Source organism: Pestalotiopsis fici (assembly GCF_000516985.1).
Source record: "Pestalotiopsis fici W106-1 unplaced genomic scaffold PFICI_Scf_12, whole genome shotgun sequence".
Taxonomy (NCBI): domain Eukaryota; kingdom Fungi; phylum Ascomycota; class Sordariomycetes; order Amphisphaeriales; family Sporocadaceae; genus Pestalotiopsis; species Pestalotiopsis fici.
The window spans coordinates 202,081-228,901 of NW_006917102.1; the positions used below are offsets into that span (position 1 = coordinate 202,081).

Here is a 26,821-nt window from a genome sequence, read left to right on the forward strand (position 1 = left end):
CTACATGAAGTGCACTCTTGCCTTTGAGTTCAGTACCATACCTGATCGGAGTATATGCGAATACCTTGAGGTAAACGATGATGAATTCGGACAATTTGGTTGGTTCAAACAGAATCGACGCACCATCCCAGTGCCGCTAGCATGGGTCTTGGGAATTTCTAGCTCTAGCGACGGAGACCCTCCAAAGCTCTAAAATTCCATCAACCGCACGACTGCTGAAATGCAAATTGCCACCAAATCGAGGTCTCTCGTCCTCAATTTGCCAACTCTATTCATCTTCTCTCATTTTTGTATTTGTAAAACATTTCTACCTATATAACCTACCATGCTGTCTGCACGCAAGGCACAGAAGGCCTGCCCTGGCTGCCAGGCGCAGCTTCTCAGTCTTTTCGAGAACAGCTTCAGTAGTACCACGAGCCGCGCACGACGATCCATGCCCAGCAGCATTCGGAATAGACAGTCGCAAACCTTTGCGAAACGAACATTTTCGACTACAAAGAGAAGGTTACAAGAATCGCACCCCGAGACGACGCCCTCTCTCACCCAGACGCCCGAGGAGATTGAGCTGGTTGTGCGACAAGCCAAGCACCAATTTGGCAACACACTGCCCAAAGGGTACCTAAGCGATGCCGAGCTCAAGCTATATACACGATACTATGGCGCTCCTTTACGAGAGACGAGACCGGAAGATGTTGGAGTGCCTATAAGTAAATCAGTGCTGAAGGAGACACACAAATACGTCTTGGTCAATGATAAGAACACTCTACTGCGCGAGAACGAACACGGAGAGCTCGAAGAGGTTACCTATCAGGTGTCCGACTTGGCAGAACCTTTGGACGCTTCAGCGGAAGAAACAGTCAGTGTTGCCAACGCTGTTGAGGATCTGGATCTGCCCTCCGAGGCTGGTATCGATTACATCAAGGCTGTCGCCAAGAACCAACGCGAGTTTGATGCCCTCATGACATTACAACGAGATTTTGAAAAGGCAAGTCTGCGGCCGAGGGAAGAGATTGAAGAGGATGAGGAAGAAATTGAGGAGGAGGAGGAAGAACCTGCTGAAGAAGAAGAAGAAGAAGGCGAGGTGGACGCTGAATTTCTCCCAGAGGTCAGAGAGCGGGATCGCGTGCACAAGTTTAGCGAGGTGGGCCAATGGAGGACGAATCCTACGACTCTTCATCTGCCAAAGGCCGAGTTTGTCGATCCCATCACCTTTCTACTTGGACGTACCGATACCAAACATGTGAGGGAAGCTGCTGAAGCCGCGTTTGGTGGCCCCGGTCTACCTCACTCGGTTGCTACGCCCCAAGGCGGCAAGGTGGCTGGTCAACTAGCCATTCCATTAGAAGCTGGACACGGTCGTATGACTGAGATTGAGGCAGACGCGTACATTGCAACCAATCTACCGGGAATGTATGCGTCGACTATGGGAGTCCTGGTCGAGATCCGGAAGCGCATGGGCCCTCACTGGTTGCAAGGACTACTGAGTCGGAATAATGGCGAAGGCCCACGTGTACTCGATATCGGCACAGGCGGCGCTGCCTTATCTGCTTGGGAGCAGGTTTTGCAAGCCGAATGGGACTTGCTCCATGGATCTACCGCCAACAGCAAGATAATGGGGCCACCTGGAAAAAAGACAACCATAGTTGCTTCTGATCGTCTTCGCAACCGTGTGTCACGTTTCTTGCACAACACGCAGTTCTTGCCACGACTTCCAGATTACTTGCACTCTGGTGATCATCCTGAAAAGATGGATGACTCGGAGCTGCCTGCGCCTCGCAAGGTTTACGACGTTATCATTGCATCCCACCAGCTCATGCCTTTGAAAGAGGAGCACAAACGCAAAACATTCATTGACAACCTGTGGGAGTTTCTTTCACCAGAAGGCGGAATTCTGATTATTCTTGAAAAGGGCCATCCGCGTGGCTTTGAGGCTGTAGCACATGCGCGCCAGCGACTCTTGGACGAGTTCATCGAGTGTCCCACATCGGATCCTCAACCAGATACATTGGAGCCGGAAGCGCGCCGCATTCGTGAGCCTGGTATGATTGTTGCGCCATGCACCAATCACAAGAAATGTCCCATGTATCAGACCCCTGGGCTTGCTCACGGCCGAAAAGACTTTTGCCACTTTAGCCAGCGCTTCATTCGCCCGCCATTCTTGCAAAAGATACTCGAAGCAAGCCATCGTAATCACCAGGATATCGACTTTTCCTTTGTGGCTGTTCAGCGAGGCGTAACGCCCAACTCACCCAGGCGCCTGTCAGTCCGGCAAGGCAAGGATGCCATTCAGTCTGCTTTTCAAGGTTATGAAAAGGCGACTGAAGCCCCCAACGCACTATCGCTGCCCAGAACCATCCTTCCTCCTCTGAAGCGGACTGGCCACGTTACATTTGACATGTGCACACCTGCCGGGACGTTGGAGAGATGGACAGTACCAAAGAGCTTCAGTCGCCAGGCCTACCGTGATGCACGCAAGGCGCAGTGGGGCGATCTCTGGGCACTGGGTGCCAAAACACGCGTTGCTAGACCTGTCAGACTTGGTAAAGGCGGCGTCGCACCAGATGATGGTGGTATCAGAGCAAAACGGGCGGCCAAAGCCGTCAAAGCCAAGACTACAGTCGTCAGTATGGACCTTGATTCGCCATATCAGAGCACCGGAGATAGAGAAAGGAGCAGCCTGCTAGGCGGTCGCGGCAGAACTCCCGAAGTGAGGCGAACCAAGGGCGGCAAGAAGGTCCGTCAAAGGCGAATTCGGGACGTGCTGGGAGATGACGATTAATGACAGAAAGGGAAAATTGTATAAACAGAGCTTGACTGGGACTTGACGACATGGTTTGGGACAAGTATAAAAGTTGTAAAATATGACCAAAAAAATGTCACCGCGTACTAGACGTGGCCTAATAGAGACACTCTCAACCGCGATTTCCATGGCTTTTAATTCATCATCTTCATATCCCATGGTATAATAAACACCTCGCGGCAAGGCGAAAATAGATTCATCGGAATGTGACTGGTATTTCTTTCTTTCTTTTACATCCTCACAGCAATGACTGTCAAGCAAATGATGCCAAATAAGAATGATTGGTGACCGTTCAATGGTCCCGCATCACTTGTCGCCGTGCCAGTTGTGCTTGTCGCCGAGTCTGTTCCTGTCCCCATTCCGGTACCCGTAGCTGTCGCGGTGTTTGAAAGGGAGTCCCCCGTCGTCGTCGCCGTCGCCGTCGCCGTCCCCGCAAGCAGCTCCACGCCCGAAGTGATCAGCATTGGTTGCAATCCAGGAAAAACGTCAAAATTTTGTTGTCCCCGGGACTCGGGCAGGGTGGGAAGGTATGTCACATTCCAGTAAAACGCCTCGTAACTGGTACTTTCGTACGACGTGGAAGAAAAGTCCTCGCACGTGGCCTCGGTGGTGCCGCCGACAAAGGTGCACGACGATTGTACCGACTCCTGCGCGGGATTGCCGTCGTCGTCAGTGTCGTACTCGTCCACGCTGTGGCGGTTGTATTCCTGCCAGCCCGGCCCCGCCGTGATGCGCGCGTACTCTGTGCGCGTGGAAAAGGCGCAGTACTCCCTCTCGCAGTCTAGCACGTAGGTCGTGGCCGTGGCGTCGGCGGCGGCGACGTAGCCGGTCGCGGCCATGGACGACCCGGATACTGGCACGTCCCAGAAGAGGGAGACTATAGTGGTGGATTCGCCGGCGGCGAGAAGGGCCGCGGCCGATAGCAAGAGTTGGTGTTGAAGCAGCATCTTGATGCAAGTTTGCGAGTTGCAAGTTATGGCTCAGCGCAGTACACGATGGATGCCTCGAAAGGAGAGCAGACTTGATTCTTGTTCATACATTGTCGCATTGCGCAGGCTTCCCTTTTTACTTCTGGGTTGAGAAAGATGCTCGAACTTTGCGCGTTGCCCGTTTAATTCTAGTTTCACGAATCCTGCGAGCTGAAATGATGGCCCTTGAATATTGATCCAGTCCGTGCCGCATCGTCACCTTGGATAGGAGATTGGCATGGTCCGAATACGACAATGCCCCTGTACGCCGGGCAGAGTCACGATAATGACTCACGATGCTGTCCTCGTTTGTGGAAACTTGGCTTGGGCTTTTTGCTCAAAGTTGACGTTTAAATTCACTATTCTCAAGTGCTCCACTAACAAGATCAGTAATCACATTTCATCTCATCAAGTAGGTATGTACTCAGGACAAGGGAGTAGGTAGACTAGACGCGATTTAGCGGGACCGCACGTATACCAAGCCTGCATGCTTAAATATAAGCTTAATTGACAATGATAGGATGAGACACTCAAACTTTGCATATCAGATCGACAACACCCCTGGCAATGGAATACTTGCACCATTCATGCATGGGATTAATTCAGCAAGGCCATAGTTTCTGATTTGATTTTATACAGATTTTCATGTTGGCACTGAGCAGAGGCGAATGATGTCTGTGTTTTCGTTCAGGCAGGCGTCAGCTGCAAGAACTGGGAGTTTCCATCGTCCAAGACTGCCGACAGACTTCCTCCAGACTCTACAGTAGTGACGGTACCATTCCATACGTCTGTGACTGCATAGCTTGAGCCATCTAGACCTAGATCCGCCAATGAGACTGTAACAGTCAAATTCCCAGTGCCAACAGTGTCATAACCTCCTCTCCCCTCGTTCTCACCCAAGTTTGTTAGCAGCACGTAGGCGTTTCCGTCACCGTCAGGACCGGAAAGCCAGGCCTATTTAAACAGAGATGTCAGTAATTGCTTCTTTCTAGTCGTATGAGAGCTGATTCAAGAGTCAAATGACAGGTTTTAGGCATAACAGGCAAAGCCGTATCCAAGTCATCACCTCCCAAGACATATCTGTAGGGAAAGGAACAGCGAAGATTACTCACCTGCAGCTGCATCGCCTGGTTGCTCCCTGTACCTGGGTTGCGCGGCTGCATCGGATAGGTTGCGCAAAATTCTGCGGCAGAGATTGATGAGGCTGAAGTAATTAGTTGCAAGCCGAGATCGTCAATGCTTGTCATGTCCGAGCCCAGGATAAGGTTAGCGGATGCGCCAATCCAATGGCTCGCGATAGTTATTCGCTGTCCATCAGTAATGCCCGTCACGTTTTCCCCGTTGCCAATGAACATATTGTCCAAATCAGGGTAAACCACCATGGCTGTGTTAGCCTCGAGTACTTGGTTGATATATTGACGATACTGTTCGATAGTGCCCTGGACCTTCCACATGCTGCCGAGGAATTTGGAAGATCCAGCGGCATTAATGTCCACGGCGACCCGTATACTGTCGGCGTTGGCCTCCCATAGTCCAAGATAGGGCGAATTACGGCAGACGTTTGCCGAAAGATCAAGACGTATCTGCCGACCGCTGTTGATGATAGCCTGATGGTATGCGATAGCGGCGGCGCTGGTATTTGATGGTTCGCCACTATCTCCGATTTGGGAACCTGGCGTGATATAATCGAGTTTGATCATATCAACCCCCCAGTTAGCCCAAAGAGCGATTTGCGTATCATGCCAGGTTTGGGTGTCTGGGTTGGAGTAGTTGAAATAGCAGTTCCCACTCGTGTCCTCCGAGCCGTCAAAGGTAGAGCCAATAAGGATGTCGGTGCCGTAGATGGTCTTGTTGGTGGCATCACAAGGCACGTTGGGTTGACTATAGATACCCAGCAAGAGCCCCATGTCATGGAGCGTGCTGGCCAAGGATGCCATGTCGTCAAAGAGTGTGCTGTTCTGAACAATACGACCATAGTCGTCTGTTGTAGAACTATCCCAACCACCGTCGATACTGCACAGGGTGTAGCCTGCGTTGGCGTAAGCATCGCCGGCCAAGACTGAGCATTGCTGAAGAATAAAGGTTTCGTTAGGGTAGCCGGATAGGGATGATGGATAACTCGGCGTGGTCCTTGGATTATCCTGGATGCCCCACGAGTTCCATCCCCTCGGAGGCGCAGTAAAGCCACCGGGTGTTTCTCCAGTCGTAATGACAGTCAGAGTATCGCCATTCGTGTTTGCCGCTTGCGGATAGCAGCCAGAGGTAGCGCGATGCTCAAGATGGTGCCGAGCTGCGGAGAGGCCGAAAAGGGAGACAAGCAGCGCGCTGTTCAACATTGTAAAGATTGTTCTCAGGGGCTTGACGTGTTTTCAGTGTTGGAGTGCTTCTGGTGCCGAAATCTGTTGTATGGGCGAACATTATTTGCTTTTATATATGGAGAAAAGAACATAATATCACCACTGATGAATATATCACCTTCGTGGTTCGCCTGATCATAGGCCGACTGCCTACCCTCCTGATTTAGGAAATTTAGACGGATCTGCATGGTGTTTCCCCCCCGATGTCTTTAATAAGGAAATGATACGAGAATGTCCTTGCCAAATGTGTTGTCATCAAGAGTGAATAGTCTCTGCGCAGGATTGACTGACTATATCCAGCTTGCCGGGATGTCCCAAAGCTGCGTGTACACAATGCCTCATGCGTGCGTGTCCCACGTGTTACCCAGGTTCGTACCCGTCGAGACCACGTCCATCTCCGGGGGGCCATCGAATATGGAGTGCGGGGAATACCCATGTCAGGCACAGGAATGAGTCTGTACGTAATTCCTTTGAATCTGATTTTCGCGGCTTTCCCGGGCGGCGATTGGTGCGATTACTGAGTACAGAGAAAACTTCTCGAACGGACTCCGGTTTCTGGTGTCAGGGATAATGGTGAAGAATGTAAAGGGGAAGTGCATTATTTCTAGCCAGTTACGTGATCATTGCGGCCCTGGCTTGGTGGTGTACCCTTGCGGGCATGTAGTTACAGGGGACTCTCCAACTGTACAGTGGCAGGTTCCGCCAAACTCGAGAGCAAGAAAGCCAACGCATTTTCATGGTCAATTGCGATCAAAACCTGCTTGAGCCCCTAGACTTTTCCCCTATGATTTTCTTGATTTAGGCGCTCCACCGTTCCAGGCTTTGCATTTTTGCCCTTCCTGTGCGTGCCTCGCTGGACTTTTGGGCGAGCATCCCGTATTTAGCTTTGCTACATTACCTTCAAGCATCAACTTTGCACAAGGAAGGCTCCACGTTGACTGCCCCCCACTATAGTATATAGGTAAACTTTTTTATGTTGATCGAGTTCGCAAGCGACCGTGGCGGATGGGTTTGGAAACATGAGATTTAACCGCAAACAGTCTTCAGCAAATGAGTGGTGTTGAAGATGATACACGAGAACGGGTTGTGGCTTGATTTTGAATTGGGACCATGCGCTGGCCTTGTATATCAAAGAATGTGTTATCAAAAATGTTAGAATTGCCTATAGTCCAGCGACCTTCAAATGTCAAGATTGGCATCAATTGCAACGGCAATAGCCCGGTGTTTGAGGGGTAACTATAGTTGTGGATCCCGCTTTCTCGCGCGAGACTTTCGACATTCAACTTTCTCAATGGTTTGGGGTCTTGTGCGTCACGAGACGTCATGCGCCGCTGCAACAGCTGTGTGCTACAGATGAGCATACTCGAGACCCGGCGGCTCTACTTGGAATCAAATTTCTTACAATATGCGACTCTCAAAGGCCTGTCTGCAGTGTAGGAACGGCAAACGAAGATGCGACCGGGCAGGCAGCTCAGCTTGCACCCAGTGCCTGCAGAGGAATCTGCCATGCTCAGCTGCTACCAACCCAGACAGACATGCTCGCGTCGCTGTGCAGCCCTTACTGCCTCACCAGTCCCGGCCTGATGCCGAAACTTTGCACCTGGTAGATCTGTATTTTCGGTTCTATAATGACAGGCCTTATAGTATTTTCCACGAGCACACTTTTAGGACGAGTCTTGTCGCCGGTGCCATTGCTCCGTCTGTATTGATGGCGATGATGGGTTTATCTGCACGGTACGGAGCGCCATGGGACTACCATCAGTCCTTGCTACCGTCTTTGTCTCATCCTCACAAGATATAACTAACCAACACGATGGTAGGTATTCTCCAGACTCGGAAGTGCGGGCAAAGGGCCCAACGTACACAACGAGAGCCAAGAAGCTTCTTCACGACAACTTTGAAAACATATGCCTGGAAAACGTACAAGCCTGCATTCTCTTGGGAAACATTTGCTACGATGACGACCTTGCAGACGTCGAGTCATTGTACTTTGGTAAGGCTTTTGCACCATGGGATGCGCAGTGGATTGGGCAGCACTTATTGTCGGTCGCATCTAGTTCTTGCCGTTCGCATGGCGCAACTCCTTCGGCTTGCCGTGACAAATGACGCAGACGACGGCGTCACCCGCGAGACAAAGGTCCGGGTGTGGTGGAGTTGCTTCGTCATTGATACTTGGGCCAGTGGTGGTCTGAATCTATCCCGCCAGTTCAAGATGAAGATCAAGCGTCCACGCGTGCCAATGGAGGAAAACATGTTCTACGCGTTGAGGCAGGGGGACGCCGATGCCGACGTCTTGCAGTGGCGGCCGGGCTTTTGGGGCCACATGGTGAGAATGGTGGAAATTTACACACAGATACAAGACTTTCACAAGTATCTTGCCGATGCCGACGTTTGGGACGAAGACTTTATTCTGCTTACAGTGCAAGATCTAGAGGCACAACTGACTCTGTTCGAGCAGAGCATCGAGCCCGGTATGCGCTTTTCACTCGACAACCTAAAAGCTTACATTCACCAGGGCCTAGGCGGCATCTTTATAGCCTTTAACCTGGGCCTTCATCACTACTGGACACTCTTGTTCTATCTATATCTCGATCATCGTCGGCCTCCCACGACGAATGGAAGAGCCTACGCGAGCCGGTGCAAGCAACACGCCACCATAGTCTGCGACATTCTGCGGGCATCGCGAGAGCACGAGACGGCTGAAGCGCTATACAATATTGTCGGCCATGTGACGGTCGTGTCGTCTTCAGTCTTGCTTCATACATATCTATTTGGAGAGCCAGAGGAGCTGCCAGATGCAAAGCATAGATTGGAGTCGAATTTCGAGTCGCTCGTGCAGCTGCGAAAGTATTGGGCCAGTATCGAATTCATGGTAAGTCAGAATTGATCCCACGGCCTCGGTTGCATGCATTCTTCTTGTGCTTACGAGTCGTCACAGATCAATCGACTCGTCATATTCCAGAACAATTGTTTACGATCCTTGAATCGGAATACACACAGGTTCGATAGATGGATGGTCAAGTTCCTCCTCGAGCATGGTCTGGCGCTCGAGGAGAAGGAGGAAGACGCGGACAACTTGCCCATGGACATGGGAAACAGCACCGTCTACGGCAGCTTGCAGTGCGAACGAGGTCGCGTCACGCATGGTATCATAATGGAGTTGCAAAATGGAGATTACTCGTCATAGAATTGAACCGAGAATGTACTTTGTAAATGCGCCACAAGTTATGTTGTAGTTTTACTTGGTCAGACGGTGCTGGTTTCTACTCTCCCAAGTACCTATTCAACTTGTAAGCTCAACCCGACGGTGAGGGGATTCCAAGATTTCTGCAAGGGCTGTGGTACTAGCTCTCTGGGGTGCAGACAGTGCGAGCCGTTTTTGCGGGGATTTGGGGAACCCTAGAAAGCCCCCGCAATCCAGGATCTTGAATCTTGACGAATCGTATAGTCGGAAAGCCGCCCAGCTAACTCACTGTGTCCAATGAGCATCTTGGAAAGGCGGAGATCCGAGATGCGGCTCAAGGGGGGCTAAGAATTACAGTTGGGCTGCGCCGGAAAGCTGGCCAATTAAATCACGGCAAAGCCGGCGCGGGGAGAAGCAAGGGTGGGCGTATTTCGTACACTACGGAATAGACGATCAAGTTTTTACCATGGTCACGTCCCGCGCACATTGTACCTTAGTCAGGGGTTTGTGATACTTGGGGAAAGAGTTTCTTGGAAGCCGGCGTGGAACCCGAAGAGTTGGCCGCAGATGGGCGAGTGAGAAGTTGCCATCAACGGTCACGGAAAGTGAGGAACTTGCACACGATGATTTGGGGGAAAATACCACATGATTTATTACTTCTACCCGTCTTGTAGTCTAAGAGTTCCTGCTCTTTGTACATTCTATGGTGAAATTTCTAGATGATAACTGCCCTGCAACAGTTGGATGGTCTTACCGTCGCGTATCCGCGCCTCGGCATCGCCTCTCTTGATGCTCACAACACTCTCCACTCTCGGCAACTTCAGCTCGCAGACCGTCCCGGTGGGTACATGGACGTCGACCGTTGCCTTGCCGTCCGAGCGCTTTCTGCGATCAAACTTGACCGATATCAGTCCATAAGGTGACTCAATCTTGCCCTCGACAAAGTCGAATTCCGCCTTGAAGCAGGGCCTGAGACTCCAGATTTGATAAGCATCGGTTAATGGTTCGACACCAAGTGCGTAGCTGTAGAACCATTCGTAGATAGTCCCAAGCATATCATGACACTTTGAACGGCAGGCATCCTGCCAAAACTCTGGAAGTGTTGTCTCGCCCCGTCGGAGGAGTCGCATATACGACGGGTGCTCTTCTCTTCTTGCCATGTTGAGTACGATATCTGGCCGGTCCACGTCGGGGTCCGCCAGAGTGTTCCAAAGGTACTTGAGACCAATTTCTCCTGCCCGCATGACATGGCCCGAATCCTCGGCATCAGCGACAAAAGCGGTGATGACATCCTTGCGATACTCTGGTGGAACAAGCCCAAATTGCAGCGCCATTGCCTGCGCAACCATAGTCCGGTCTTGCTTGCCCGGATTATCGCGTGAAGTATAGAAAGCATACGGGTAGGTGCTCTTGTCGGTGATTAGGAGGGCCTTGTTGTAAATCTGGTAAATGCGGTCTGCCCAAGACGTGAACCGCGCTTCGTCGTAAGTATTGCCCAGCTCCTTGGCCATGAGCGCTACATTGCGTAGGCACTTGTAGTACACGGCTGTTTCGATATTGGCTTGATGGTTTCCGAAAGCAATGTCTCGGCCCCAATCTCCGAGTCCGTGTTCAATCAGGCCGCCATCGCGTTCTTTGAGCTTCATGTATTCCATGTATTCTACGCAGGGTTTGTAGATCTTGGCAAACACACCTGTGCTGCCATAGTAGCGCTTTATCAACTCCGGGATCAGGCACACGGCGCAGCCCCAGGTGATAGTATCATGCATGGGGCCACACATGTATCTCATTAGAGGTGCCATGGTGGGCACAAGTCCTGAGGGCTCCTGAGTATCAATAATGTCATCCAGGATCTTGGTGTAGACAGCTTCCATGTTGCGCACATATTGTGTGGCCGGGAAAAGTAAAGATGTCACCTCTAGCCACCCAAACTTTTCTATCTGAGGACAATCAGTGTGGTAACTGAAGATGTTTGAGCTGAATGTCCAATAGCAGGCATTAATCAGTGCATTGACATCGTCCTTGTCAGTTTTGACAAACCCGAGTTTCTCTGCCGCGGAAGAAATGTGTCGTGCAGTGACGGATCGAATGATGGGTAAACCATCTTCTCCGCCGAGCGAAGCGCCTTCAATCTGGATATAGCGGGCACTGGTGAAGCTGAAATCGGGAGTCCACACCTCACTCTCGCCTCGCCCACAGAGGGTGACTTTGGAATAGACATGTGTCTCGAACTCCTTGAATAGGGGATCGGGCATCAAAACCAGGCCATCATCCCCAATGGTCTCGGAATATTTGACGCGATACTCTGCACCCTCGGTTCCGCTCGCTTCTACGCGCACCATGATGGACGAGTTCTGACCGAGGTCATACATCAAGGTACCCGGCTTGACGACCTTGACAGAAACTGGCTCGAAAGTATCGTGCAGGACAACGGGAGGCTGGCTCTGGTATTTCAACTTTCCTCTCGGGCCAGTCAGAGGCTTGGCAGGGTCCCAGTCTCCATCATCAAAGTTGGGACTGTCCCAGCCCACGGGATACGCCCGCCTGTCATGATCCTCAGATGCGTAGATGTTTGCCAAAGTCGTCGCGCTCTTGCGAATTTTCCAGCGCGTGTCTGAGATGATGGACTCGTGCGAGCCGTCCTCCGAGTGGATATGAACCTCGGCGAAGAAGCAAAGCTCGTTGCCATATCGAACATATGTGTTATCCTCATACATTGGCCAGAAGAACCGATCACCTTGATCCCCGGCGTAGAATCCATTGCCCACATGAGCGCCAATGACATTCTCTCCGATGCGCAAAAGATCCGTCACGTCGTAACCAACAAACTGAACAGTCCTGTGGTAATTGACCCAGCCTGGATCCAAGACGTGAGGAGAAGCCGCGTGGCCATTGACTGTCAGATTGAAGTGACCGAGCCCGGAAGCGAATATGACAACACGGTTCGGTTTGTGGTCCAGCTGGAAACTCCGTCGAAGGTAAAAGGGCTTGTCGCTACCGTTGCCAACCCATACAGCCTTCCATCGGTTGGCCTCGTCCTCGAACCATGTGCGGAATATGAGACTCGTGTGTGGCATCTAAGCAGGTTAGCAGATGGCTTTGTCGGGGGATACAAGGTATGCCTACGTAGGTTTGGTTCATGCTGTACGGAGGCAAGAGCCTCGAGCATCTTGTGTAAGATGTGTAGAACTGATTGACTGGACTGACTGCGGTATTCTCATGTTGGTCCCAGACTTGGACAGTCCAGTAGTAGCTCGTTGTCGACTTGAATCCGCCATTTGGCTGACAGAGAACATTGCGCTGCTGGTTGCTCGCTATTCGACCAGAGTCGAAACACGTCTGCTGCTCTGCCTTGAAGTTTGGGTCGGTCGAGACGCGGAGACGGTAATGTGTCTGCCTTGCTTCTTCTTCTGTAAAGGCGAGCTTCCAGAATACGCGGAACTCATCAACATCGATGCCGATAGTTTCAGCAAAGCCGTGAATGCCACAGGCAATAACCTCCATCGTAAGCGGGCGTATCCGGAGGTGGCACTTGGCGACAAACGATCAAGAGGCTTCGAGACAGAGTTGTGCTCGTGGGAAAAAGGCAGTCAAACAGTTTCCACGAAGCTACGTAGTTTCCAGAGGGGATGACTGCCTTGCCCCATCAGAGGTCGGGAGGAACTGACCCGAAAAGACCTGGGCCTTTGCGCTCCATAATATCCTACTGATCTAGGTCGAGTACCTATCTTGTAGCCGGATTCCAGGCATAGTTGTGACAGACTTCAGTCACTGACCTTCTACAGCGTCTCGCGCCTCGTCCCAAATGCTTGCTGCATTGACTCGACAATGCTAGGTCTTCTCCAATTTCCCCACCTCGGGCCATTTGGAGAGAGGATTCCTCATAGTGCCAACCCCTAGCGAGAACACTGTGCATCCACCCAGGTTCAGATCCGCTTCCTTTAGCTTCACACTTTCGGATCTGGGGTACACTTGGGGTACATTGAAAGATGCTGGCTGGCCGCTGGACAGGCTGCGAACAACCGAACTAGGGCCCCTTGATGACAACCAGTATATATACAGATATTTCTTTAAAAGATGCTCGAGTCCCCATCTCCATGTAGCTGTCTTCTCCGTAGCTTTGAATACTACTCTTCAAGTCTGTTGCAACCATGGCCAAGGGTAACGCAATCACCATTGCCTCCTCGGCTTTCCTCGCCGTGGGAGGGTTCTTGTTCGGATATGACAGTGGTATCATCTCATCTACTATTGCTATGCCACATTTTCTCGAATACTTTGGCCATCCCAGCGATGTGGTTACCGGCGGAGTGGTTTCAAGCTTTCAAGGTGGTGCTGTCCTAGGAACTATCATTAACATGGTACGACCTCTCTACCAAGTGCTCGCTATACTCAACATTCCCTCATGTGCTGATCCTTTGTTAGGTCTTTGCCAACATGATTGGTCGCAAGAGAACCATCTTTGCCGGTTCCGTCGTCTCGCTCTTGGGCTCTACCTTGCAGTGCGCTTCAAATTCGATGGCCATGCTTATTGTTGGCCGCTTTATCGGCGGCGTGGCCGTGGGCATGCTTACGAGCACCATTCCCCTATATGCATCCGAGTTATCCATGCCGCAGTGGCGAGGAGCCCTCTCGGGACTCTTGCAATGGTTTCTTAGCTGGGGCTTCTTGTTTGCTCAGTGGATAGGCTACGGTTGCGAGTTTTCTGACTCGGACTTTTCTTGTAAGTTGATCACCTCGTTGATTCTGGATATATGTGTCTGACTTGTATGTTACGCAGGGCGGTTCGCTCTTGGTTTCCAGTGTATCCCTGCCATTATTCTGATATGTGGTGTTTGGTTCCTACAAGAGTCGCCTCGTTGGTTGATGGAGAAAGACAGACACGAAGAGGCAAAAGGGGTACTGAACAAACTCAGAAACGGTCAAAACAACTCCCGTATCGAGCTCGAATTCATCGAAATCCGAGACGTTATTGCTGCCGATCGCGAGATTGCTCAAGTGTCCACCATGTCTATCTTGACCAAACCATCCTGGAGAAGACGCCTTCTTTTGGGATGTGGTGTGCAAGCATTTGGACCTCTTTCCGGTATCAACGTTATCAATTAGTAAGTCGTACATACAATTGTAGTTTGGACGGCTAGGCTGATGCATGAACAGCTACGGACCTAGGATTTATTCCATGCTAGGCATCAACACGCGGACTGCTCTCATGATTACAGGCATTAGCGGTGCGCTCTCTATCGTCTATTGTACGATTGGGCTGTGGCTGTTGGAGAAGGTCGGACGAGTCAAGCCTTTAATCGTTTCGGCTGGACTTCTCGGCGCCTCCCTTCTCGTCAATGCTGTTCAAGCTCAGTACCTCAACCCGGACAATTACAATCAACTTAGATCAATGGTTGCAATGTACTTTGTCTTCAGCTTCGCTTATACACCTCTGGGCATTATATCCTGGGTATACCCAGCCGAAATCTTCCCAGTCGAGGTACGAGCTCTAGGCAATGCCATTACAACCTTTACGAACTGGGTGATCAATCTGGTCTTTGCCCAGTTCACGCCCACCGCCCTCAGCCAGATTGGTTACGCCTATTTCTACGTGTTTTTCGTTTTCAACATCATCGCCATGTTGTGCTATTGGTTCTTTTACCCAGAGACAAAGGGTCGTACTCTCGAGCAAATGGACGTTTTGTTCGGTGATCAGCTTGTCCCACATGCTCTCGAAGATCCCGAAGGTGCCACTGCGGTTCATAAGGATATCGAAGCAGTCACACATGTGGAGAAGAGTTAATAAGTTCTCGGTACGATAGTGTGGTGGGTATTGTCAACACTTTGGATGCAGGTTGATGGTTCACTCGAGCATTTGCTAGTCTCTTTACATTCAGACCTCAATAGTGAAATCATAAAAATCTATTCCGGTACCACAAAGAACGTCCAAATTTAGTACATGCCATGATTGCATCAGACGCGCAAACATGACAAGATTGATTCGTCAATTGGCCGGGACAGCTTTGGCGATGTCGGAGACAAAGTCCCGCAACATGAAAACAGTACAAGACTTGTCGTTTCAGGCGTTATACGCAGTCAGAGATGTCCAACCAATCTAAACCCCATATACCTCAGCCTCGAGCGAGGTTGTGGCCACTTGGGCATGAGTAAGTGGCTCTTCAATGAGAGCCTGGTTGTGTCACTCGAAAAGTTTTCACCCGACCCGTGTAAGCCAAGACAGCAAGCACAAGTGAGAATGAAAGCATCCATACTTTCCGACATCTTTTGAAAGTGGCCAGAATTTTGGTAGTCGCATTGCTTTTCCGTTCTAGAGACTGTCTTGGAACACACGGCACGAACCTCTCTTAGCTGTCAGTCTCAACTAACCATCCCGTTGAGGTCGGCTTGGGTTGCTCGAAGAGAAGCGTTCGAATATGAAAGATTTTACAAGCTACTGTTCATTTAATCACTCATGTTTGCGCTGACATGCTGTCAGGTTTCCAGCATGAATTATTGCCGAGGGAAATCGGGATTAATACGGAAGTATATTATATGCCAGCATTGTACCAGTTAATGGATCGGCGTGGCGTCTGAAATCATAAGAGTCACTTTGATTGCTTTCACTCACCAACGTATCCGAGTTGGCTTGCTTGGTTATCAAAAGCCACATTTGGTGAAATGCAGTGTCGTCATTTCATGCTGACGGGCAATGATTGCTTTTGCTGGGTGAATCATAGTGAGCGGTGTGCCAACAAAGTAAACAGACATGCGTTCATCATCACCAGTCCGAGTGCAAACATGTGCTGAAATTACAGACTATGATTTTTATCATTGAGACTTGCAGGCCGTAACATCCGGTGGTTACCTGAAAACTGGCATCATGTCTGTTTCTTACAGGTAACAGAAAGTACGAGACCAGCAACACGGCGCGGGATCTTTGCCTTGCCAACCTTAAGGTCAAGCGTGGGTCAAAACGTGGCGGGCGTATAGAGAATAATGTGGTACGTAGTATAACGTGGCAAGATTTTGGCTTCCTACTCGTCATTTGTCAACTTCATCGTCTTTCTGTGAGAAAATGCAAACTTGGTGCACCGGGATTCCTAGTATCAGCTAGATTGGCTGTCCGTCATCAATGCATACTCTTTTGCTTCACCAGTACCGAAGGAAGCAGAGATTGCTGCACGTACTTTTGACACTTGAACCATGCATTGACAGCATGGAGATGTATGACCGACTGGGTAAACAGGCATGTCAAAATGGTCAAGATATACAGATCCCAACCAAAAACATGTCTAACAGTTCGTCCGTAAAGCTAGGACACCGTCTTTGCTGCCGTAGTTGCAGCAACTCTTCAGCGCGGTTGAGCTTTTCTGTACATATCGCATGCACCTCGTTGCCAATCTGGCCAAATTGTTTCGTCAGCATGTATCATGATGAGACTTTGCTATTGATGAGTCTCATGCGATGCTGCAATTGGAGTATATATAAAGACCCTGCCTGGGATTCGATGAAAGGCCTTATCTCAGATGAAGACAACAAATTAGAACGCACTTGTTCACTTCTCCTCAATTGAAACCACCAGTCTGACCAAAAGAGTTCACATCCATTGCCATAATGTTCAAATCCATTGCCACTTGGGCCCTGCTAGCCTCTGCAGCTGTCTATGCTGCCCCCGCCGAAGAGATTTCAAGCCGGGCTGTGTTAAAGGGTCTCGCAGACTTTGAAAGAGTGAGCACGACTAGCCAAGGTACCAGCCAGATTGGCTATTATGGAGGCCTACAATACAACGGACTTGGTACTGAAATCTACAAATTTTCATAAATTGGATTATTCCGGCTAATACATGGTCAGGTGCCGTCACTGCTGGAACTTCTAGAAGGACAATTCCTGGTCTTTATCCCCGATCGGGCACCAACGTCGCTGCGTTTGGCAATGCTGCCAGTGGTCTCGGCAACCCAGTCATCACCTCTCAATTTTCTGGGTCCAAGACGGCCAATTTTACCATTGGCTCGTTGTTCTTTGGCTGTGTCGATGCATCCAACCAGCCTGTGGGCTGCAAACTGGCCCTTGCAGGTTATAACAGCCGCGGAGTTCTCATTGCTTACCAAGCCTTCTACTTCACCCCCAGCGGCGGAGCAACCAACAACCTCTCTCCGGCTTACCTCGACGCCTTTGTCGGCGTCTCAACCGTCCGACTTGCTGCCGCCTATGTCGGTGGCGTTACTGGCTCGGTGGCCATTGACGATATAGCCTACTTCATCAACACGATGCCAGCCTCAAGTACTTCTTCGCCAACTCTATCAACTCTATCAACTTTATCAACGACATCGCCAACTCTATCAACGACCTCGCCAACTCTATCAACGACCTCACCAACTCTATCAACGACCTCGCCAACTCTATCAACGACCTCGCCAACTCTATCAACTCTGTCAACTCTATCAACGACCTCGCCAACTCTATCAACTCTGTCAACTCTATCAACGACCTCGCCAACTATCTCAACTGTATCAACTCTTTCGCCAACTATGTCGATAAGCTAGCTTCATCGCCGACTTCATCGCCGACATTGAATAGCTTAACGTCAGACGTCGCTCCTACCCTCTCGTCTATAGCATAGGCAAAGAGGCACAATTCTTGAGTGTAACGTTGATGCAGATGCAGTCTCTAGAAGCCAACTGTTTTGGTGAGAGTCTAGCTATCAGCTACCACAGTAGCTGATTTCTGACGAGTGATGAGAAATGAAAGTTTGATGCTGGCAGACTCGGAGGATCTGAAGGGATAATCGGTTGAGAAGTATTGATGATGAGTGCGATCTCCTTTGTTATCCGACACAGCGATTCGGCGCTATATACCCGACATGACCAAGCCATTATACACTCATTTAATGAATAAAATCTATTTTGAACAAATTAATACGTGTGATCATGAAAATCTCGATGGCTTCCCATGACTTAGTTCCGTCGCTCTGGATATGGTCTCAAGTCATCTACATGGATACCATGAGACCCCGAAGATGAGCGTTCTTACCACCACAAGACTTATATCTCACACGAGCCAGGTTTACCCCTTGGGCTCGACCCAATGTCCGAGACCAGCTAATAAATATAAACTACTCATTTTCTGGAATGAGTCGGCAGACACGGCCCTCTGAGCAGCATATACGCTTCGCGTCGCTCTCGTGTAATGGGCTGCCAGGGAGCATTTCCTCCGGGAAGGAACCCACTTGTCATCCTGCATAACAGTAAACCACCATGCAAGTGTTTGTAAATACTCACGGGCCTCAGGTCCCAGTGCCTCACCATGCCAGTTGGAGGAAACTTGGTACACATGGTACCAAGCCACGCGTCTGTCGAGTGAGAAAGAGCTGTAGGATTGAGCCGAGAGGAATCCATCGGGCTCTATTCGGCAAGCCTATGCGGAACACTTTGGGCTCACTTGGTGGTGTCATGCTTGGGCATGATCGGGAGCCGACATTCCACGACTGGATCCGCATTGCTTTGAACGGAGCTTTACTCGTTTTGTTTTATTGTTATTGCCCCCTCTTGGGCATGCAGATGACTCTAGAACAATGAGTCCATGTTGTAGCTCGAATTGTGACTATGCTTGAGTCACAGTCATGTGGCATATCCGATCAAGGTACACCGTTTGGGCATATTTTGCCATGGTTTCCAGGTCACTCGGGGTATAGAAGAAGCCCTCCATCGGAGCATAGTCTCCTGAGCCCATCATGATCTACCTTGATCATATATTCAAGAGAGCATAGCTAGAATATCTCTAGCATGGCCAGTAGACCAGCCAGGAGACCATCCGAGCCTATTGTTCATGCCCAAACCGCTCACTGACATTCTTTTAGAACCCCTAGATTCGTGGGCGGTGTTTAGTGTCGTTTGGGAGAGACGCCAGTCCACTGGTCTCGGTTAGCGACGCACGAAGAATCCGGGGCAATTCTTTTTGCGTTCAAACCGAATCAAACTAATCAGATCAGCTTCTACTACAAAAAGAAGCATCCGGAGCTTTGTCCGATGGTGAGGGTACTATATTTCTAATAGAGTTCACAAGATCTCAACGCAAAGGACGTTGTTATAAGGCACGACTGACACTAAAGCCGGTCACTAAGCCTTGTGCTATTGCTATTGAGTCATTGAATCCAGAAAGGTTCGTGCCAAGTAGGAGCTTCTCCTCCGAAATGGGGGTCCCCTTACTCTCTACACTTTATTCTACATAGAATGGAGGCTCAAAAGGGACTCCCGCCGCTACTACCAACACCAAGGTTTGGGGGTTGTAAGAAACAGGAAATAAAAGCTGGACTGGTGAAACTACCGAATGTCAATGATTTTCAAGACATGAGATTCCCAAAGAGGTTGATGCATGCAGCCATCGATGTCACTAAATTGCAACAGACTTTGTGTACACGAAACTTGGGTGGTAGTTTTATGTTACTATCTTCTAGTGGCAGCGTTGAGATTTTCCCCCTCTTCTTTCCTAGCTGTCTAATGGGAAGTGACATGAGCCACGCCGTCGTGATAGCTTGTTACCAAGGACACATTGGCAATGATGAATACATTACGAGTTGGAATGTGGCCTTTGCAGCAGATATAGAACCTCGGCATGGTCTGCGGTATGGATTGATGAATTTGATATAAAATGTTTGGGTGGCGAATATCCCCTTATCTGGCAAGCACCCTCCTTTTTGACTTGATCGCCAGAGAGTACTTGCAAAACTACCCAATCACATACCGTAAATTCTCCCTAGATTATATTATCTGAATAACTTCGTAACCACTATTTGAATCCTATTTAAAAATATAAAGAATAATAAATAAATTCCAGAATTAACTTAATATAGCTTTTTAAAAAATTGAAAAAATATCGGCGGTCTTTGAGCACCGGTCGAATGCAGAGATTTCGAGTATTATAGCGGATATGTACTCCATTTTTTTAGGCTCGGCGTACCAAAACTGCCATATAAGGCAAGGAGGGTGCTTGCCAGATAAGGGGATACTTGAATAGGTTCCGAATTTACCAGCCATAACTATGATTTTCGCTACATAACTAGGTAGGGGTACGAGGGTAGGGATTTGGGCCAATCTCACTGCGCCGGCGCGCCTCCGGATAGACACAATCGTGCTGGAAAGCGGAGACCAAAGAGGCGTATTGGACTATTCGACCAATGAGACCATCGATGCGTGGTGCTGGATTGGGTGACGCCGCCACAATAGTGACGATCTATCCTGGAAATAGGCCGTTTCATAGTCCCCTGGTGAACCCAGACCCTGAAGATTGTTTACCAATGTGTAAGTGGCACTGCAACTGGTCGACGGACTTGCTAGGCATCGCCATAAACGCAATCTTGTTGCCACTGCAAAATATTTCAACCCCGAATTTCACATGTAAATCTTTAGGTGAGAAATATAGGCAGATAGGTAAACACGGAAGCCGGGGAAGAGGAATGAAAGGACACCTCTTAAAATGTCAAACAAACCGGGTCTAGCGGAGGAGTGGCATATTGCATAGTACAGATTACTGCTAAAACACAAACCCTTGGTCTGAGCGGGCATCCACAACGAAGACCTGGCAGTTAGGTACAGTGCTATTCCGTACACTAATCTGTACAGAGGCAGCGCCAACATTTGACTTTGTAGCTCTTAATAACGACCGTCCCTTGAGACTGAAGCCTGACATGGGTACTAAGCCCGTCGGATGTTCATGCCGTTGGTATAATGTAGCAAAACTATACGGTACCTACGTCGGCCGGTTAGCCCCTGTGCCAAATATGGTGCTTGCGACGGAAGAGAAAAAAAAAAAAGAAGGGCTGTAGTATCGAGTTGAACTACTATATACTAGCAAATCTACAGATGAAGGTCCATAGCACCATGTACAATATGCCAATATGGGGTAGCACAGCCTTGCTTGAATACCAGATTGGAATAATGTTGGCGCAGATACCCAACCATGCTTATGTCAAGTGCATGATCAGATAATAACATGCTTGAGATCACGGAAACCCGCCGGGGGCCTGGAAGTTCTTCTATTCGGCTAGTCAGTGCCCGGAAAACTTTTCGATCAATTGTATCCACTGAAGGATCGTGGTAGTGGGCGGCGGGATTCTGTGTCCGAGGCTCTGCAAGAATCCACTCTACTCATCAGGAGGATGGATGGGTAAGACAAGAAGCGGTTTCTGCAGTCGGCATGCTCGTTGATGATCTTCTCGAATAAGGGATAATAGCTATAGATGGCGGTGTCGACGCATGCATGACACAAGATGGTGATAGCTAGGTACCTTATTGATGATGGTGGCCATGTTAGCTTGCCTGGAGACATGCCGCCAGATGCGGAATTTGTACCATGGTGCGGGTTCTCAACGGCCTGGACTGAATCATGACTGGGGAGATAGTGAGAAGGACATGTGCCACAAACAGTCAAGTCAAGTCGCGCTATCATGAAGAATGGTCCCTTGAGCATTCTCCTGGGCCTTGTGGTAGTACTATGAGAGCGGCCGACGCCCGGGGTTCATTTGCGCCAAGACCGTTGAAAATGCCATGTGGGTGAGGCTCTCACTAATTTCTCTATCTCTAGTCGGCGTCCTTTTCAGCAGCCCTACCATAGATGCCGAACGGGCTAGTTGTTGTCGACTTTATTAACGTACGTACAGTAGGAAGAGATCGCCCACCATTTATTCGTGTTGAACGGTTAGCTTTTGAGAATAACCGGGAATATGAAGCCAGTAGATCACTTTTACCAATCCACCAGTATAAAGTAGTGGGAGTCATGAGGACGATGGAAATGCGTCCTGATCCCTCGCCGTGGAAGGGCAAAAAGCAAAGTAAAAGCCAATTTGTCATGTGTGTGTGCGCAATCGCGGGGTTCGACGCTTTTTTGTCGGATTTTCTCTGCCCGCTCATAGGTACCTACTTGGGGGGACCTGACCAAAACCCAAAGTTGGATAGCTTGCCCCGGCAGTGGGGTTCCAAAGGGTCGATCATCCAGTCGAGAGGCTGAAGTCAGTATCGCCCGCATAAAAATTTCTAGGATCTTGATGCGAGAGATGCATATCACGGGCCCAGAACCCAAAGCATTTGCTGCTGCTGCTGCGGATGGTATCTGAGCACAGCCATTTTGCCATTCGGATAGGCTGGGAAGACAAAAAGATCAAAGACTTACTATTGCCATAATCTCCATTTTTGCCTCTGAACCGCTTAGTCGTCGGCCAGTGAATAGGACATGGCGCCGAGTAGCCCACACGACCCAGACCCAAACTTCGTGGAATCATTTTAGTGTAGTAGACTGCATGCGGTGACTAGTCGTTGGCTCCGACATATTGTAGATCCTTTTCTCCCCATAGCAGGTCCAATATCCCGATACTTGTGGCCCTGAACAGTGGTAAGTACCACAAATAAAGACCAGGTTTTCAAGCAGGACCAGGTAGGCAGGTATTCCGGAGGTGTAAGTCTGACCTGCAGCCAGACCCGCGACAGAATATCGTAAGTATGACGCAGAGACTGGCGAGAAAGCGGAAGGCCCAGGACAATGCAGATAAATCATCTGATGCAGCAAACCCGGGGAAACAGGAAAGCATGGTAATGGCAGTCCGACCTTGTACAATCCCTGGGTCGCACGCCTGTCTTCAAATCAGAGTTGTGTCTTCGATCGCTAGGTTCCGAAGAAAACACCCTGATCAAGGTGCCTAGTAGCCAGCCGGGCAAGGTAGGGAGGGTCCTGTCTGCTCCTGCGGCAGGATGAAGGAAAAAAAAAAAAAAAAAAAAAAAAGGTCAACTACGTACCCAGCTCGCCCAGGTCTAGGTAGGTCCAATTATACCGACGGCGCAGAGCCCAAATAGTGTGTTTCTATGGTAGCACGACCAAGAAGGCGATGGTTGCGTCTCGAATCACATTATGAGGAAGAATTCTTTGAAATTGCCAAAACTGTGCAAGTCGCTACTATTCGAAAGAGAGCCCCAGTTTCACGCCACTCTATGATAGGCGAAAAAAAATATAGAGAAAGACAATAAATAAATAAAAGAAGGGTCAAGGAAATGAAGGGAGAAAAAAAAAACAAATTCAGAAAAGGAACCACCCCAGGAGCGCACGAACACGGACGGCTATTTGGCTGGGGCCCGCTAAAGTGGTAAGCGCAGTGCAGAGGCGCTACTCAAACACACCCAATCAGGGACCGTAGGGAGCAAAAGCTCCGGCGCATATTCGCAAATACACCAGCTGTGGGAGGCGCAAAAAGTTGAGGATAATCTCTGAACAAGGCGACACTGAGAACTGATGTGTGCCTTGACAGCAATTTGTTGTCACCGTGTTCACTTTTGCCTACCTATATACCACGACGTTGTGACCCCATCGTGACGATATCAAGGTGTTTTCCAGGTCCTTCTAGGGGCTTCATTGCTTGGACTTACCTCAGAATATCGACGCCGAGTGGCTAACCGGCCCTTTTTCTACATATATTTTTTTTTTCTGGCTTCGACTTTCATTCCGTGGCTGTCCGGATTTCCAATGAGAAACGAAGAAAGCCACGCTTGCGGCTAAAATATCAAGCCTCAAAAACTCTACCGCTACTGTTATGCACTTTCAAAGGTTGGTCGCCAACTTTAATACTACATTCAAGGGGTTCATTACCTGTTGTATACGTCCAATCTTACGCATCGCCAGCTCCCATATCTACAGCCAACCACTTTCATGTGCGTGGAGCACACTGCCGAGTGCCCAGTCTGCGGGAAGCAATATCTGTTATACGTCACATTTTGCCCATTCTTTCACCCGCCGCTGCTTTGGTGCCCTGTTGGCGTGACTGAGGTTCGGGATGATATGGCCGAAGGACAGTGTCCAAGTCCTGTTTGTCCTTTTAGTCGGACCGGCGGATGCGAGGTCATATAATCACTCAAGGGCCGGTTCAACCACAAGAGACCAATTTGGGTTGCCTTGAAGCAACCTCAGAGCTTCTGGCCATTGGGACTGATTTCAACAATCTGGTCAAGTCCCTCGTATTTGGGAACCTCAAAGTCATATTTCTTGGCAATTGACGGCGAAACGAATCTGTGTCCGTGTCATTGGAACGTCGAGTGCGGAATTTCGGTACAAGAAGCATCAGGACAAGAAAAACTTACCGACCACCCACGAAATGCCGACCCTTGAAATGCTTCACCAAAGGCTTGGGCGCAGTGAGGCTGACTAAAAAGTCTGGCATGAATGAACTGCCAAGGCCCGATTTTGGGGGACCATCTTCAATATTCCATGAAGACGGCGCATCGACCGAAGTGACCGGAATATTGGTCTCTTCAAGGGCCTTGATGACTGCCGGGAAAGGCTCTCGAACTTCGCCCGAAAAGCTGAAGCCTACGCATCAATTAGTACGAGTATGGGCTGGACCCAGGATATCACGACTGGCCTACCGAATATGGCATCGACAATATGATCCGTGGACTTCACAGCAGACGAAAAGTCTTCGACGAATGGGACTTCGAGATCTTCCAGCTGCTTTGCGAGACGCTATGCGAAAACGATACATTAGGACTCAAAAACAGATCAGGAGCGCTGGATTGTGTACAGATCACGAATGACAAGAACTCGTGCGGGTAGGAAGGGTAAAACGAGTATATGATCAATGGGTAAAGAGATAGAGCTGGCGCTTAGCAACCACTCCCCTCAAATACGCGTTTGATAAGACACGTGCTGCTCCGAGTCCTTTTTTGTGCAATGATCGTGCTCACCTGGTAAAGTTCATTCTTGCTACGTTTCGGGTAGTAAATGGTGGGTTGGTAGCCGTAGTGTCTGAGATGACGGGCAGCGACCAGTCCATCACCACCATTGTTTCCTGGCCCGCAAGCCACGAGCACTCGTGAGCCTTTGTCTAATGGATGAACACGGTAAATAACCTGCGAAACCGATAGTCCTGCCAATTCCATAAGCTGGTCGATGGAAAATGCTCCTGTGCTCATGAGCTCTTTGTCTAGCGCGGCAGCAGCCTTGGCTGAGAGAGTCTCGAGTGGTGTTAGTGAATGATGTATACATGACGAAAGGTTTGACTGACTGACCTTTAGTGCCATCTTTTTGTGATGGAATTGAGCTCTACAAATGCGGTTCAACGCATTAGCAGACAGAATGATCTAGAATTTGTATTGCAGCGCAAGGCAAAAAATACTCAATGGGTTGATGAGCTTCTAGATGAGAATGGAAAGTGTAGAACTACGCCGAGTTGACTGACATCACTGCGGGAGCAGCCGGGGCTGGGCTGGGATTGAATGTTTCTAAACAGGGGCCAGGAAGGTTCTAGCGAGCACTGTTGGGGTGCCCCCTCGTCCTGTCTCACAGCGGCCCCATCCCCGTTCCGCCAGCCTACCTAGGAGGGATGGCGGAGGGGGGGGGGTCACCACCTGGGTCGCGTCGAGTTGCAAGGCCCGGAACAACGTAAAGCCCCCACCGACAAATTTCCTCTAGGCCAGAGCTCCTATCAATTGTACGCGCGAAGCGCATGCGACCCTGCAAGTGGTGATGGCTTCAGCTTGAAACCTCTACCGGAGTATTTGTTTGTCTTTTCTTTTCTTGGCAGCCACAGCATCATGACGATCAAAATCAGACTCGCACGCTTTGGGCGTCGCAATGCCCCCTTCTACAACATTGTAGTTGCACAGGCTCGGTACGTGCAAATCCTGCTGGCATACTCCCCATTGCGCAACTCCAACATTTCCACCAAATGCGCTTGACCCTTACCGAGAACCATTGGGCTAACCATGTGATTTTATTGTTCTTTTAGGTCTGCACGCAACTCAAAGCCCCTCGAGGTCATTGGCACATACGACCCCATGCCAAAGGCTGACCCCTACGATGACTCTGGCCGCCTGCACAAGGACATCAATCTCGATATTTTGAGAGCCAAGTACTGGCTCGGTGTAGGAGCGCAGCCCACGGATACCATGTGGAGGATAATGTCCATGGTAAGCTCTACTCTGAGGAATTCCAGCTGCTGGATGTACCATGGGCAGCGAGAATGTCGATCTGTTTCAGCAATATATAGCTAACGCACGCCAAATCGCAGGTCGGAATTCTCGACCCAAAGCACAGAAACCATCAACCAAGGACGGCGCCGCCGTTGCCAGAATCCATCACAGGAAAGACCATCGAGGCGAGTGGCACGAGCACGACGGTATAGACAGGCCGACCTGTTTGGGTCCGGTGACACCGACAATGTATGATACCAATGTAAACACAGCAGCATGCCAAGGCGTTGGGGATTGCTTTTGAAAAAAGAAAGATCAAACTACGACTGTACTATATCAAGCCGAGATCTGGGGCCGTATCCTTTCAGACGGGAATCTGCACAGACTCTATAGATACGGACCGAGAATGACACTGGGTTCCTCCAAATTCTCGACTGTGCGACGTGAGGTGATGCCAAGAGTGAGAACGGATTGACTTTGCTGGAGGTCAATCTTCTCGGTGGGTAGGGAGTTCTTGATGGAGCGTCATTTGAATGTGGCAAGGCTTTTGCTCGCGGAGAACACGAGACTCTTGGTAGCTATTAATA

General features: G+C 49.7%; 9 protein-coding genes across 9 annotated transcripts; 5 read left to right on the top strand and 4 right to left on the bottom strand.

The window, feature by feature from the left end:
• Nucleotides 1-325: 325 nt before the first annotated feature.
• On the top strand, nt 326-2,779 carry PFICI_13819 (uncharacterized protein; the record flags this gene model as incomplete). The annotated part of the gene is made up of 1 exon (XM_007842400.1): nt 326-2,779. The coding sequence occupies one exon, from the start codon at nt 326-328 to the stop codon at nt 2,777-2,779; it is 2,454 nt and encodes an 817-aa protein (XP_007840591.1).
• Nucleotides 2,780-3,030: 251 nt separating this feature from the next.
• Nucleotides 3,031-3,747, bottom strand: PFICI_13820 (uncharacterized protein; the record flags this gene model as incomplete). The annotated part of the gene is made up of 1 exon (XM_007842401.1): nt 3,031-3,747. One exon carries the CDS (start codon nt 3,745-3,747, stop codon nt 3,031-3,033), a length of 717 nt encoding a protein of 238 aa, XP_007840592.1.
• A 708-nt stretch (nt 3,748-4,455) lies between these two features.
• PFICI_13821 (uncharacterized protein) lies at nt 4,456-6,104 on the bottom strand (the record flags this gene model as incomplete). Its single annotated transcript, XM_007842402.1, has 2 exons — nt 4,456-4,722; nt 4,881-6,104. The coding sequence occupies 2 exons, from the start codon at nt 6,102-6,104 to the stop codon at nt 4,456-4,458; spliced, it is 1,491 nt and encodes a 496-aa protein (XP_007840593.1).
• Nucleotides 6,105-7,871: 1,767 nt separating this feature from the next.
• Nucleotides 7,872-9,312, top strand: PFICI_13822 (uncharacterized protein; the record flags this gene model as incomplete). Its single annotated transcript, XM_007842403.1, has 3 exons — nt 7,872-8,118; nt 8,183-8,997; nt 9,064-9,312. 3 exons carry the CDS (start codon nt 7,872-7,874, stop codon nt 9,310-9,312), a joined length of 1,311 nt encoding a protein of 436 aa, XP_007840594.1.
• Nucleotides 9,313-10,010: 698 nt separating this feature from the next.
• PFICI_13823 (uncharacterized protein) lies at nt 10,011-12,813 on the bottom strand (the record flags this gene model as incomplete). Its single annotated transcript, XM_007842404.1, has 2 exons — nt 10,011-12,386; nt 12,436-12,813. The coding sequence occupies 2 exons, from the start codon at nt 12,811-12,813 to the stop codon at nt 10,011-10,013; spliced, it is 2,754 nt and encodes a 917-aa protein (XP_007840595.1).
• A 647-nt stretch (nt 12,814-13,460) lies between these two features.
• Nucleotides 13,461-15,091, top strand: PFICI_13824 (uncharacterized protein; the record flags this gene model as incomplete). Its single annotated transcript, XM_007842405.1, has 4 exons — nt 13,461-13,667; nt 13,732-14,029; nt 14,087-14,411; nt 14,464-15,091. The coding sequence occupies 4 exons, from the start codon at nt 13,461-13,463 to the stop codon at nt 15,089-15,091; spliced, it is 1,458 nt and encodes a 485-aa protein (XP_007840596.1).
• A 1,811-nt stretch (nt 15,092-16,902) lies between these two features.
• Nucleotides 16,903-17,908, top strand: PFICI_13825 (uncharacterized protein; the record flags this gene model as incomplete). Its single annotated transcript, XM_007842406.1, has 3 exons — nt 16,903-17,083; nt 17,140-17,498; nt 17,570-17,908. 3 exons carry the CDS (start codon nt 16,903-16,905, stop codon nt 17,906-17,908), a joined length of 879 nt encoding a protein of 292 aa, XP_007840597.1.
• Nucleotides 17,909-24,230: 6,322 nt separating this feature from the next.
• On the bottom strand, nt 24,231-25,343 carry PFICI_13826 (NAD(P)H-hydrate epimerase; the record flags this gene model as incomplete). Its single annotated transcript, XM_007842407.1, has 5 exons — nt 24,231-24,333; nt 24,405-24,633; nt 24,690-24,786; nt 25,008-25,277; nt 25,332-25,343. 5 exons carry the CDS (start codon nt 25,341-25,343, stop codon nt 24,231-24,233), a joined length of 711 nt encoding a protein of 236 aa, XP_007840598.1.
• Nucleotides 25,344-25,856: 513 nt separating this feature from the next.
• Nucleotides 25,857-26,446, top strand: PFICI_13827 (Ribosomal protein S16; the record flags this gene model as incomplete). Its single annotated transcript, XM_007842408.1, has 3 exons — nt 25,857-25,933; nt 26,051-26,231; nt 26,333-26,446. The coding sequence occupies 3 exons, from the start codon at nt 25,857-25,859 to the stop codon at nt 26,444-26,446; spliced, it is 372 nt and encodes a 123-aa protein (XP_007840599.1).
• Between the last annotated feature and the right edge of the window lie 375 nt (nt 26,447-26,821).